The 14,764-nt window shown below is 39.0% G+C and overlaps 1 protein-coding gene across 1 annotated transcript; it reads left to right on the top strand.

Moving 5' to 3' along the window:
• Positions 1 to 159: 159 nt before the first annotated feature.
• LOC104488022 (pumilio domain-containing protein KIAA0020-like) lies at positions 160 to 14,548 on the top strand (the record flags this gene model as incomplete). Its single annotated transcript, XM_010144789.1, has 12 exons — positions 160 to 259; positions 2,108 to 2,290; positions 4,102 to 4,237; positions 4,995 to 5,070; positions 5,865 to 5,958; positions 6,175 to 6,241; positions 6,784 to 6,958; positions 8,445 to 8,548; positions 9,048 to 9,126; positions 10,823 to 10,921; positions 11,961 to 12,014; positions 14,468 to 14,548. Coding segments are annotated over exons 1-12 (1,245 nt in total), but the record flags the coding sequence as incomplete, so codon positions are not given.
• Positions 14,549 to 14,764: the final 216 nt, after the last annotated feature.

Here is a 14,764-nt window from a genome sequence, read left to right as displayed (position 1 = left end):
CCGCAGCGCCCCCCGAGGGGCGGGCGGCAGGCCACGCACGCTGTGTCGTGTGTGTTAACCGGTGCTCAGAGACGCGCAGGCTGTCGCTCCCTCCCACGGCGAGCAGGAGAGCCTCGGAGGTCCAGTGATGCTGTCCCTTGCTCCCTTTGCAGAGTTGCCGCAATGGAAACCAAGGGTAAAAAGAAGTTCGTGGGGAAGAGTGGGAAAGCATCTCGTGGAAAAGTGCCGCACGGGAAAAGGAAATTTAAAAGAGATAACGGTAAGGAGGCAAGGCTCCCTGATAGGAGTCCTGGCAGAGTGATTATTGTAGTGCAGGGGCATGCTGAGCTTCGTGTGTTATCTTGGGTAAACTTAGGTCAGGAAGCGACTGTCATGGTGGGTGAGTGAAAAGAAGCGGGTGTTGTCAGCTTGGACTTCCGGTAAGGCCTTTGATAGTGTCTCCCGTACAGTCCTTGCAGAGGCGCTGATGAGTCCTCATATTTGATGAGGTGCTGATTATGGGCTGGATGAACAGACGGTGAGGTAGACTGAAAGTTGGCTGAATGGCTCTGCCCAGAGAGTGATAGTAAGTGGCACAAAATCTAGTTGGAGGCCATTAACTAGCAGTGTACTCCCAGAGTCCATACAGTCCAGTCCTGTTTAATGGCTTCATTGATTGTCTGGATGATGGGTCAGAGTGTACAGTCAGCAAGTTTACCAGTGACAGAGGACCGGGAGGACTAGTTGAAGTAATGGAGAGGGTTGTGCTGCCCTCCAGTGGGACCTCAGTGGCTGACAGGAACCTCATGAAGATCAGGAAGGAGTGAAGTGCGAGGTCCTGCATCTGGGGGGAACAACTGCATGCAGCAGAACATAGTGGGGGAAAGCAGCTTTGCCTTAAAGGACTGGGGGCTTCTGGTGATCACGAAGTTGAACATGAGGCAGCAGTATGCCCTTGTGGCAAAGGTGGCTAATTGGATCCTGAGCTGTGTTAGGAGGAGTGCTGCCACTGTATTGAGGAAGGTGATCCTTGCACTCTCCTCAGCTCTGGTGAGGCCTCATCTGAGAACTGTGATCAGTTCTGGGCTCCCCAGTACAAGAGAGGCATGAACGTAGTGGGGAGGACCCAGTGAGGTTGAGAGGACTAGGGCAGTTCACCCTGGAGACGAGAAGGCTGTGGGGGATCTTGGTATGTAATTACCTGAAGTAGGGTATGGGGAGTGCACAGGTGGAGACAGGCACTTTCCAGTGGTGCCAAGTGACAGGACCAGAGGCAGTGGGCAAAACAGAAACACGGGAGGCTCTCTGAACATCAGGAAAGACTTCATTACTGTGAGGGTACCCAAACACTGGCACAGGTTGCGCAGGGAGATGGTGGAGTCTCCTACCTTGGAGACAGTCAGAGGCAGCCCTGAACGTGGTCCTGGGCAAACAGCTTTGGGTGGCTCTGTGTGAGCAGGAGGATTGGGCGAGATGACCTGAAGAGGTCCCTTCCCGCCTCGGTCATTCTATGATTCTATCTTGCATTCAAAATTAGGCTGACTGGATGATCAAATTAACCTGGAAAAAGTAAAGGAAGTGCTTTGAATAGACTGCATGCAAATCTTTTGGGTCTTTTTGGTTGACCTAAAATATAAGATACTCTTTTAATTAAGACTTTGAAGCTGATAACTTTTTGAGTCTGGACTTTGCTTTCCCACCTTAAGAAAAAGTTTCATATTAATTGGGTTAGGGTTGAGAAGATAGCTTTCAGTGTTTGCTCTCTTCTGCTTAAAACAGATGATGTTGAAACAGCTCTGACTATAAGCTGTGAAGAGATGATTTGAGGATTGATTACTCCGATGTCAGGGGTGGTGAAATTCTTAATTTAGAATAACACTTATTATGTGTGGGCTGTTATAGCGCTGTCCAGAAACTAAGGCCTGGGCAAAACTTCCCTAGGGAAAACAGGGATACCCAGGGACTGCAGTGAAAACACTGTCTTTGAGAAGCATATAAGCATTATTGTTACATATATATATAATTGTTACTACTACAAAGTTTAACTGCTGTTACAGTGATAAATTGCTATTTTGAAGCAGCTTTAGCTCAAGGGTAACATTTTAGTTTCTGGTTTTTTGGTTAATAGATTCGGGTCCACCAAAGAAACTTCCTAACAAAAGAGATGAGGAGGGAAAGCCTAAATCCATTTCGAAGAGATTTGTGAAAGGACAGTTAAGACCTGGAAGAGCTAGTGTCAAACAATTCAAGAATAAACAGCAGTCAGAAAAGTTTGCACAGAAGAGGAAGATCCAGGATGGTGAAGAGTCAGGTGAGCAGATTTTAAAGCGTGCTTGTCAATGGGAACTAGGTTTTGGGAAACACGTAGTTCGTTTAGGCTTTCTTCTTTCCCCCTTCCATGTTATCATCTTTCCAGATTGGCTGAAAGATTCCGAGTTTACTTCATGTTTAATCTTTGCTGTTGAAAAATTGACTTCTAAGCTCGAGGCCAAAGATGTGAGAATCAACAGTTAAAAATTTTCTTGGAAGTCAGAAGTAAAGATGCAGTAGTAAATAATTGGATGGCATCATAAAGCTATGATTATTTTAATGATATTATTAAATGTCTAGCTTGAAACTGGATGTTTCACATAAATTTGGGAAAAAAAGTTTTTCTTAAGAAACTATTTTAGAAATTTAATCCCCAGTTCTTAAAGTATTTGCTGTAAAATCTGGAACACAAAAATTCGTGAAACAAAGTTCATTATCCTTTATATTACTTTTTTCTTTGGTCCAAACTATCTAGTCACCCCTTTTTGGAAAAAAAAAAAAACCAGACAGACATCATTGGTGTTATCACTGCTCTTTACATTTTACAGCTTATTTTTGTGTTTACACAGAGAAACAAAATAAATGACTGGCTCTATCACTGTTTAAATGGATTGCTTTTTAAGATTTGTTTCTGGTAAATGAGAACTTCATGTTCCTTTACTGTGAAGCAAGGCTCTGCTGAGACAACTAACCAGCACTGTTAAATGAGAAGTGGAATCTGGAGGAATTCTGAAGTTCTGCAGAAAAATATTGGTTGGCGGAAGGACAGTAGAAGATGTTCAGTGTTTTTTTGTTGCTGCTGCATGTTTGCAACGTGGCTTCAGATGGAATATGCACTAGGTGCTTGGAAAATTTAATAGCACAATGCCTGGAATTTTAAGAGCAACAGAATGTTCATATTAAGCTGCTTAAAAAAAAAAACAAGCTCAAAACCACAAACAAACTTTTAAATGTTTTTTATAAGAAGAACTGAAAGCTGCTTCTGTTACATTGTTACTGGTTTTTCTTTTCACTGTTACTTCAAGAGAGTGAAAAAAAAATTCAACAATATGCTTTGTAAAAAGAGAGTGTGGTGTTTGGATGGGTAGGACAGTTAAGTGTGTGCTGCCAAATACCAACAAGCGGTGCTTTAAGGTCTGAAAATGTAAAGCTGGGTTTTTGATGTTCCATATAGAAGTAATAGTTAGCATGACTTCCTTCTGTGAAATCAAGTAACATAAGATGATGGAGTTTGTCAGGGTATGAATAAAACTAAAATCAAATACATAAAGTTTTTCCATAACTCATCTGTGACCCGTTTTATAAAGTTGCTTTAACTGAATTGGTTGTGTGGCAGTGTGCAGCTGTTGTATAGTAAAATCCCATGCTTAAGAAACTTCTCTGACAAAAGAGATTAAGCATGTCAAAAGGCTTTAATTTTTTTCCTTTCTCCGAGATTTCAGATACATACCTTTAAGTTAGGGTTCTTCTTTTGAGAGAGGGAGAAGGTCTGTATGAGCACAGGATGAACTGAAAAAGGGAGAATTACCTGTCAGCAGTTATAGGCTGCTAGGAGCACCTTGGGTCCATTTTCAAGCTATTAAGAAGTTTGTGATGCATCCTTTGACAGACCTTTGAGGGAAGATGTTGTTTGCTTTGTTCTTCCAGCATTGTAGAAGGGAAATGCTTTCATAACAGCTAGCTGGGTAACTGCAGGGAAAGCTTCTGATTCTTAGCAATCAGAAGTCACAAAGCTGCCACAGTTTATACTGGTAATGGCTTCCATTGCCCCTTTTCATTGACTGTGGAAAATGTGTTTATTTTTGTCTTCAGGCCCAGATTCTAAGAAGGTGAAGTGGGATGACTTCAAAAAGAAAAGGAAGGAGTTAAAGCAAACCAGACAACTTAATGATAAAAGTAATTACGATGTAATAGTAAAATCAAAGCAAATATGGGAAAGTGTGAGAAGGTAATAATGTTGGGTTTTGTTTTTTTTTTTAATCTTTCATTTGATCGGGTATTAATCTTAAATAGCAGGAGACTCCCTTTGTCCTCTTGTGATTATAGGAACTGTATTTCCACAGTGAGGCTCCATGGGTGAACAATAACATTATGTGCATTTCTGTAGATGGTTCAAGCAGAGTGTGGTGACCCATGGTGCTAGAAATGTCTGGATTGAGCTCGTTTGTATTTTAGGCTAAAATCTGTGAGTAAATGCTTGAGGAGTTTTCTTACTTTTTGAAGCACAGGACGTGTACTGATTTAGCCTGATCTGGCAGTGGGATCACTGCATGAGATTTTTGTGGACGTTTGTAGACTTTCTCTGGGCAGGCATAATTCTAGAACTGGGGACCCACGTCATAAGGAAGAGTTAATGTTACTTGCTCTGAGTGTCTCTACTTTGCAGATTTGGCTGTAAGATGCTTACAGACCTTTGGATCTTTAAGCAGCTCTGGTTGCAGATTTGAGTTTATGTTATTTTAATATTATTATTACTCAGAAAATAATAATTTTGACTTGTGGAAATCTGGTTTGGTTTCTAGGAACTGGAATTAATTCCATTTATCTACAAGTTCAGTGAATGACAATGTAAATTTGGATTAGCAGGACCTAACTTCATTTTATTTTGTACTGTCTTGCTTCTTAATTTATAGATTTAAGTGAATCATGCTACAAAAAAAATCTGTTTCTTCAATTAAGATTCCTTTCCTTTTTTTTGCTTGTAGGAAAAAATGTGATAAGGAGAAGCGAGAACAGCTTATGAATGAACTACAGAAGCTTCTTCATGGAAAAATTAAAAGTGTAAGAAAAACTAATGCCATAGTGCACAAGTACACAAAAGCTTCTGTAAAGTAAATGAAATTTTAATAGTATAGTAATAAATGGTACTATCCTGTTCTTCCCAAAGTTATAGAGATTTCTTGTGTACTGTGAGTTAAAAAAAAGAACAAAAACAGAAGTGAAAGGCTGCATTTGTCACCTGGATTTCAGGATAGTAGTCCTGGGATGCTTTGTCTACCAGCTCAGCTGGCTATTAAAAGGCTGTCTGTTTTGCCAAGTAGCTTTAGTCCAGTGAAATTCTGTGTTAACTGAAGTTCAGAAACAGCCACTCAGAGTTTTGATTGAAAGGAAACTGTAAAGTGACAATTGTAATTAGAGTAGTTAATGTCCTGATACTTAACTATACTGAACAATCTTTCTGCTTCAGTCTTGAAATGTAAAAATTTGCAGGCAAATACGTGTTGGATTTTAAAGTGATTCTTGGCATTCCACGCCGAATTGGAACTGTATCATGACGTTCACTCTGAGATTACAAAAAACACGAGAGTGAACCATTTCATGGATCTTTTTCAGTATTAAAACCTTGAAGCATGTCCTTATTTGTCAGCAGCTGCAAGTATTGTCTATATTTGGTTCTATAGAGGACTTAGAAAGCAGTAAAAAATTTAAAACTTAATTTTTTATAAACAGGTAACTACTCTAATTACATACTACATGTGGCAGAAACCTGTTTTGGAGACCAATTACATTCAAGTAAGTTTGGTGTATAATTCAGTTTGAACGGCCTAGGATGATGAAGTATCTCTCTCCCATAGCTGGCATTTGCACATGATTCAACTCGAGTGATCCAGTGCTTTATTCAGTATGGTAATGAGAAGCAAAGGCAAGAGACGTTTGAAGAACTGAAAGGTACTTTCTTACTATTTACGTTTTACGTATATGCTTCTGTGTTGTTGTTAGGCTGTGTTAAAACAAACCGTATTATTTTCTCTTGCATATCTTTAACTTTCTGCTGAAGTGATGCATTGTTCCTAGGAGCTCTTGAAACTTAAATAATGGCATCTTGTTTTGTAGAGTTAATATAGTGACAAATCAAACCAGCTGAATGTTTTTCACTTCTTCTAGATAGCCTAATAGAGTTGAGCAAGTCAAAATATTCCAGAAATATTGTGAAGAAGTTTCTTATGTATGGGTGAGTATGAAGTGAATTCGCTTAGCTCTGTTGCATTATTTCATTTCCAGTGTGAATGCTGCTCTTAATCTATAGTGCTTTAATCATGAATTAAAAGAATATGTCTTTGGAAACGTCTTTGTAGTAGTAATGAGACCAGAGGGTATCTGGTATTGCTAACAGCAGTTTTCTTTTATGAAAAGTACAGCTAAAGCTGTACGCTCTGAGGAAAACACACCAAAAAACCAACTCAAATATAAACTCAAAGTTGGTATTTGCCTTATACAGAAAAGTATTTTTTAAAAATTTTGTCTGCATAGTGTTTCAGGAAGGAATCTTTTGTTCTGTAAAATTTATCCACTGGTTTCTTTCCCTCAAAATGCCCCATGATTTCTCCATATTCCTGGGTTTCTTGCCATATTTTCATAAATGCCGTAGGACTGATCTAGATGGATGCATTTCCTGGTTTCTGTGCTAAATGTGCTTCCAAGAATAAAACTATTCTTCGGACAGCTTATCCTTAAAGTTTTAACTCTTGCTCTGTATCTTTCCCTGTGAAACAGGACAAAACCACAAGTTGCAGAAATAATAAAAAGTTTTAAAGGCCATGTGAAAAAAATGCTTCGTCATGCCGAAGCATCTGCCATAGTGGAATACGCGTATAATGACAAAGCCATTCTGGAGCAGAGGAATATGCTGACAGAAGAACTCTATGGGAACACTTTCCAGGTTTACAAGGTGACGTTTCAGTACTTGCTAGTGTAAGGTGTTTTAGCATCTAAGGTTTTGTGTTGGTAATACATTACCTATCTCACCTACTATTTCTTTTGATTAATTTCTGTTAGCTGGCATTTGTGTCAGAACTGCCTTGTGTCTCATGGGAGCTGAGTGTGGGCAGAATATGCCTCTCTGTATAGACAGAACGACGTTTAGGCTTAATTTGTTGGCTTTGTTTTGTTTTCTCATGGAGACTACAGGACTCGAGTCCAAACTCTTGCAACCATTCAGATGTAGATCCTAACTAGGCAGTGGGAACCTTTGCAAAAAGTACAACCTCCTTTCTTTTGACTTCTGTTTTTCCTTCTTTCTGGCTGACTGGGAAAGTTGGTTTCCTTCAGAGGGACAAATAGGGGTTTTTGCTGTCAAGTGCAGAACTGTTTTATGCAATTATTAACTACGCTAGAGTGACTTTTGCGCCCTGGTGTACAAGACAGCACACTTTAACCTCAGTTTCTGTTAAAATTGTGTAAGAAATAAACAGCTCCTTTATGAACCCCATTGCTATTTTTTCTTTACAGATTATTATAAGTTTTAGTAAAGCATTTAGCAACACTAATAGAAATATGTATTTGCTGTGTTTGTGGGCTGTAGTTTGTACTGGGAGTAAACCAGCTTCCAAAATCAAGTATAGTGTTGGCTTCCATCATTCTAGCATTTTGGCATGATTTCCTCACGTAGTCTGACATTACGCTGCAAACCTGAGACAGTATCGGAGTTTATAAGAAATTGCAATGTAATCCTTAATGAGACGTGGAATTTTGTGTAGTTCTGAAATGTGTGATTCACTTTTCCCTTCCTGCCCCCAACAAGGAAGGTTAGAAATACATTTCTTCTAATTCTCTGTCTAGTCAGAATGTTCTTCTGACAACAGATACTTTTACAAGAGTTAATAGCATAATTTTTTTAGATGAGATATCAGGAAGTACTTCTGTATTTAAGGTATACGGTATATATTATATATTCTTCTCTGTTATTCTTGAACTGGAATTTCCTGGGCTCTGGTTAACTTCTCAGCTCATCGGTTTGTTGCTGTATTGCCCTCTTACGTAGCATACGGTTCTGCAGGATTTCTGCTTAGCTCAGAAGTCTTTTTACACAATGACAATTTTGTGTATTTTACCTCGAATCTGACAGTGTTGTGAAAAGCTGACCATAACTGGCAAAAAACAGTTCAGACCATAGAAATAGCTTTTGTTTGCCAATGATGATTATTTAATTTGTAGAAAACTTAAGTAAACAACTTCTGACATGCTCAAACCTTTTTTACTCAAAGTAGATAAAGTTTTTATTTTTAAAATTGTAAAAATTGTTAGTTTTACAGAAAAGTAATTTTGATGGTGGTGGTGTTCAGAATTTTGATTGAGAAGAGCTAAAGGTTATAATTTTCTGTGACCTTTGATAGTTACTGGAAACAGTTAAACCTCTGATTGTGCATTCATTTCAGACACCAGTTGTCCCAACTCTGGATAAAGTGTTGGAAGCTCAGCCTGAAAAGAGGGAGGCCATCTTGGATGAAATGAAACAGATTCTTACACCAATGGCACAAAAGTAAGTACAGAATTTTATTTAAGGTGTGACAATCTAGCATGAACGAGTTTGTTTGACAGACAAACAGTCAGTGATACTGATACTCTTTTAAGCTGTAACAGTGCCGTGTTGTAGAGTGACTGTGGTTTTGTCTGAAGCGTTACAGTGAATATATCATCTTAATTTTGAACTCCTGTTCTATAAACTGAAGTGTCCCTTGCCCCAATCAAACGATTGGTTGAAATTCCCCAGTGTGATATGCTTCCATAATGCGTTGTTGGATAAGCTTCTCCAGTGTTCCTTAAGAGAACATACTTTGCTACGTTTTAGAATTTGTAAGTTTTGGTAGAATTTTCCACATACTGTAAATGCTGAACATCTAATTCAGAATGATTGTGTTTTCTGCAGACGGCACTGCCTAACTTTTTCTTTTTTTAAATACAAATGAAGGATTGCTGGCTTCTGTTAAAACTATTACGTGTGGGGAACTTACTGCTTGTTTTCCTTTTCCCAAATACAGAGAGGCTGTGATAAAGCACTCCCTTGTGCATAAAGTATTTTTGGACTTTTTCACATATGCTCTTCCAAAACAAAGATCTGTAAGTATGTTTGTTTTATTTTTTGTCTTCTTTTGCCTGTCAGTGAAATGTTTATAATCTTGTCACAAAAGTGTTCTAAGGAAACTAGATAAAAATGCACATCTCAAATTTATAGAACTTTACACATCTGGTGATTCCAGATAGGTGACTGGGGAGTAGTGTTGCATGGAGATTTACAGTCACTGAACTTTTGAACTAAGGTGATAGTGTTTGTGATATATGAATTTAAAAAAAAAAAAAAATCTAGTGGAATGACTTTGATGTTTTCTCTCTTCATGCTAAATGGTAGTTCATAATAGCTGGGGAATAATTAAAACCAGTAGTTTAGCTTTCCATTGTGTAGTTTCCTAACACTTCTAGCAATTGTCCAAAGAACTGTTGACCAAAGTACAAACAGATTTGGTCCTTCTGTCAGCAGCCAAAACTTTGTGTTCTGCCTCCCTCAGAGCCAACCATATGGCTTGTATCACTGTGTGTGTATTATATTAAATACCAGTTCTAAGCTTACCTAGGCATTCTCGCAAAAACTATGTGCAGTGACATTCTGTAAACCAGTATCTTACTTGACTTCACGTGTCTTCAGGCTGCATTAATCAGCTGCACCCTGGTTCTGCAGTTCATCACTGTCTCACTCCAGGCCAGGTTGGAACTTTCTAGACTTGTTGTCTCTTAACTACTTCTGCTGGACTGGACTCCAGAACTCTTCTTTGTTACTGTTACCAGAACCAAAGCTAAGGGTAGTGAGGCTGACTATTTGTGGCTTATTCTGAGTCCAGATTTTACCTAATTAAACATTCCTATACACGGTTTCATGTAGTGTTATAACAGAGAATGTTTTGGCTTCACAGTCTTGTGTGAATCAGGGGAGTATGTGATTCTCTTCCTCCTTGCTTGGCTTTTTGTGCAATTGTGGTAGGATATGGATATTCTCTTCAGGGTTTGGAAGCCCCTTTTGTAGATCGGTTCCTGCCTGTGCATATAGCTGTTGACTCCTATCATGCTGTGAGTGAGCAGTTTTGAAAGAAATGGTAAAATGCTTTGAACTTTAGACTAGAGAGCGAGAAGAAACTAGGGGTAGAAAGTTAGGTATGTGGGAGCTTCATGTCAAAGAAGTCTAACAGATAGTAACAGAAGTAGTATCTAGTAACCCAGGAGTGGGTTGTTTGGTTTTTTTGGTTTTTCTTTTTCAGATGGCTTCAGCAGATCATTCTTTTGATAGGAAGACTAACTTTTGGCTGATTCTTAGTATATCTGATTTATAGCATCGCTTGGTACTTAAATGACCTTTTAGTTCTTGCTTACTGGCTAATACCCTGTGTGTATAAATAAATTGCACCACCTTTAAAGATTTTCTTTAGAAGTGAATGGTTGTCCTTGTCTCCTCTAATTTTTGCCTCAGTTCAGAGCACCCATCCTTGAATTTTATGTGGTAGGAGAACTGACAAGCTTCATAACAGTTCTGATTTCATAGCATGAATATGATGAACAGTGTACTTTTGAATCCAGAAAGCTTATGTCATTTACAGGTTTTTTGATTCCTTTTGAGGCTGTTTTTCATAGGTCAAGGCAATGACAATACTTCTGTAGAGCCAGTGATGCTTTATATAATGTTGTGGGCAGACAAAAAAATTCTTTCATGCCCTTGCCTTGAGATTTCTCAGACCTTCTTTTTACTTTATCACTGTTTCTCCCCCAGGAAATGATAGAAGCTATCAGAGAGGCTGTCATCTACCTGGCACATACTCATGATGGAGCCCGAGTAGCGATGCACTGCTTATGGCATGGTACTCCAAAGGTATTGTTTGGTTTCTGTCTACCCAGTCCTCTTTAATAATGGTCTAGTGTGAGACTGAGTATGATTGCTCACATTTTTACTCAGTTAAGTACTTGAGAGCAAGGTTGAATGTGGCCCCACTTCACCTACTGGCGAACATAAGAAGTAGTTTTTCTTGAATCAAATGCTTTCATTAGAACTTATATAGTGGAAGCATCTCCTTTTATTTTTAGGAGACTTCTTGGAGATGACACATGAAGCTTTTCCATTTTAAGATTATTGGCCTCTTGTTCATACCGTACATTTCTTAATACAGGTGAAATTGACAGTAGGGAGAGGACGGTAAAGAAGTCATAATATGGAATGGTGTTTGGCTTTGGAATGCCAAGACTTACAAAATGTAATAGGAATTGTGTTTTAGTTTCTTCTGCTGATAGAGTATCCTGAAATACATTAGCTGTAACGTATGCCATCATCTCTTGGCAGTATTGTAATTTTTCTGTATTTAAAATATTTTTTAAAAGTGACTTATGAAAATAGTCTGTATGTTAAAGAGTGCAGGAAAAATATGCAGTTGCTAATATCTAGGGATAGTCATGAATCTAAAGAAGACTGAGCAGTTGCAGGAGCCAGAAGTCCAAGCACTGAGGAAATGTTTTGCAATCAAAATCTTGCTAGTAAAAGGGCTTTGCAACAAGCTAGAGTCCTTGCTACTTTAAAATTTCAGGTCCTGTTGCGTAAGTTTCTTACCAAGGGAAGAGGTGAAGTGCATTCTTCTTTAAGTTCTGTAAGTGGTGGTTTGGAGTTTTTTTTCCCTTGACGGACTGGACTTGTAAACATATCAGAACATCACTGGGATTAAGTGTTTCACAGTTCAGGTTTAACTGTTGTCACTCTTTATAGGTGTTTACTGACAGTACAAATACAAGACTTTGGTAAATAGTCTTTGCTTTAGTAAGCAAATTGAAGGTTATCTTTTTGAAGGTGTGAGTAACAATTCAGTTATTCAGAATCACTGGCATTATAGGCTCATTTGAATTTCTTATTTCCTTTTGGATAGGACAGAAAAGTCATTGTGAAAACTATGAAGACATATATTGAAAAAATAGCAATGGTGAGTGTTCATTAACCATTTATTTCTGTCTTGGTTTAGACCCAGCTGGCAACCAAGCACCATGCAGCTGTCTTTCACTCCACGAAGGAGAAAATACAACAAAAGGCTTAAGGGTCAGGACAAAGGACAGGGAGGGCTCCCTCACCAATTATGGTCACGGGCGGCAAAAGACAGACTTGACTTGGGGAAACGAAATCTATGTAATTTAAATGACAAAGCCACATCCACATCACCAACTGAATCAGAGTAGGCAGCGCAGCAGGGGCCAGAGGGTGGGAGTTGCGGTCAATCCCAGTTTGTTCCAGGTTGCTTCTGCTGCTCTTTCCTCTACAAGGGAAACACTGCTCACAGTCCTCCCCTGTGGCAACGTGGCATCCCTCCCATGGGAGACAGCCCTCCACAAACTCCTCCATCTAGCATGGGTGTCTCCTGCGGGCAGCAATTCTCCTGGCAGTGAACCACCCCTGCACAGGTCTTCCGTAGAGTCATGGCCTTTTTCAGGACCCTTTCTTCACCGGTGATCTCTGAGGACTGCAAGGTCTCTGCTCCTGTGTGGGCTTCTCCACAGGCTGCCATCTCGCCATAGGCCAACAGAACGGCATACTCTGAGTGTCCAACGGGATACTCTGAGTGTCTCTCCGTCCCCTTCCTCGCTAAACTGCGTGCCTGCATGGGTTGTCTTTCTCTCTGTCCTACTCCTCTCCAAAACAAAAAGGGAGCTCCCCCCAAAAAAGACCCTTGTCAAGCATGTTTCCCCTCTTAAATATGTTTTTTGCAGAGATGCTGATTAGCTCAGCCTTGGCCAGAGGTGAGGCCGACTTGTAGCAGGGGAAGCTTTCTCAAAGCTGCTTATAGGGGCCGTGTCCAGCAGCTGCTCCCCTGCTGCTGACAAATCCAACACGATTTCACATTCTCTGAAACTGGTAATTTGACTGAGGCTAATTTGAATGTGCTTTGATATGGGAAGCAACTACAAGATCTTACTAAAACTAGAATTAAAGTAGTGGTGGTGTGTTGACAATATAAAATATACTGAACTTTATGAAATATTTAGAAACATACTGAGAAGCTTCATTGCGGGCGCTACATGTAGAACTATTCTTTAGAGTGATTGAGTTAATTATAAGGCCTAAAGCTTTTTTTCTGCAATTTTTTTTTTTTCTGAGCCCAACTTCACGTTGCATTGTCTAAGGCTTATGGCTTAATTCTCCTTGACTGGGAGTAAAATGACATGTATACAGAAGATGGAACAAAAATTAAGGTGTGTTGGAAGACACTGGAAAGGCCATTTGAGGGTGTATATTTCCTATAAGATGATCAGGAAGCTTCAAAATGACTCAATGCTGAAGTGACTTACAATGGAAGAAGCCTGTATTTAATATTTATCTGAGTCACATGTGTGTTTGGAGACTGAAGCAACAATAGAGTAACGGTTGCAACCAGGTTTCATAGTCTTGGACAAATCTCCAGCTGCGAAGAAAACCTGTTTAAACTTCTTGCCTTCCTGATTGCTGTATTGTTCTGTTTGCTGATGGTTGATGTAGTCTTAATCAGTGGTCTCCAAACTTTTCTGACCACGTAACGTAGAGCACGCATCCCCAATATATGTATATTTGTGTATAAATTATGTACATGTACTGCTGTACTAGTATACATTAACAAACGTACAGGGAAATAGAAATCGGAAAAGGAAGAGGTAAAGAGAACAGGTGGTTATTTTTATATATTTATTAATGATACAAAAAAATATTTTCTTCCTGCACCACAGTGGATGGTTTTGTGCAGCCCATTTTGGAGGCCACTGGTTTAAATGATGTTTCTATGTGTAGTTTTCTAGTAGCAGAATAAATGAGTTGTTACATTTTGTAAAATATATAATATATAGAAATATGAGACAGTGGGTAAATAATAGCTAAAATAACACTGAGCACTGAAAGTCTGGCTTTACTTTGATGTAAAGTCTCACTGACAGAGAAGTGAATTGGGTTGTGCTCTTTTGAGTGTGCTAGAGACTTGCAGTCCAGCAATGCAGTAGAGACTCGTGTATGGCTCATTACAAAGACGTCATCTCCAAAAATGAGGTATGAGATTTTTCTCAGTTTTAAGCAAATCAGACCTAGAAATAAAATCTGTATGTAATATTCCTGCAAGGCAAATCCTGTGATTTCAGATGCAAGAGGATTAGGTTGATACCTAATACCTGCATGTGATAGAGCAGTATAGCAACTCATAATGGCAGATGAAGTTTTTGTTTACCTTTTTTTTAACAACATGCTTCTCTTAACAAGCCAGAGACACCTTAAATGTTTGGCTTCTCTCTGACATAGGCAGAATTTGCTTGTGGTTCATGTTGTGTCACATTTGATATGAAGTCTCAGAATTGTTGATTCTAAGCCAATTAGTATATTAATATAACTAGACTGCGTGTGGTTTCTGATGTCTCTTCTTCGCAGGGTGAATTTTCTCATCTGGTCTTGCTGGCGGGATTTGATTGCATCGATGACACTAAACTTGTGAAACAAATAATTATATCAGTAAGTAATGGAGCTTTTCCTACAATAGTGTACTAAATAGTGTCAGTGTGTTTGTCAGCATAGGAGGATGAGAGCAGGAATACATCCACTTTTTTCAAACCATTTAATTACTTTCCACCTTTCTGTTTCATTACATTTGTGTGTCATAAATTTTTTTCTTTTCATAGAAGACCTCTGCACTTTCGTATGTTCTCTTCAGTTATTTACTTGAATTAG

The sequence above is a fragment of the Buceros rhinoceros genome, unplaced genomic scaffold (assembly GCF_000710305.1).
Source record: "Buceros rhinoceros silvestris isolate BGI_N320 unplaced genomic scaffold, ASM71030v1 scaffold43701, whole genome shotgun sequence".
In the NCBI taxonomy this organism is placed as follows: domain Eukaryota; kingdom Metazoa; phylum Chordata; class Aves; order Bucerotiformes; family Bucerotidae; genus Buceros; species Buceros rhinoceros.
Note: the sequence above shows the minus strand (reverse complement) of the source record. Positions and strands in the feature narration are given on the sequence as shown.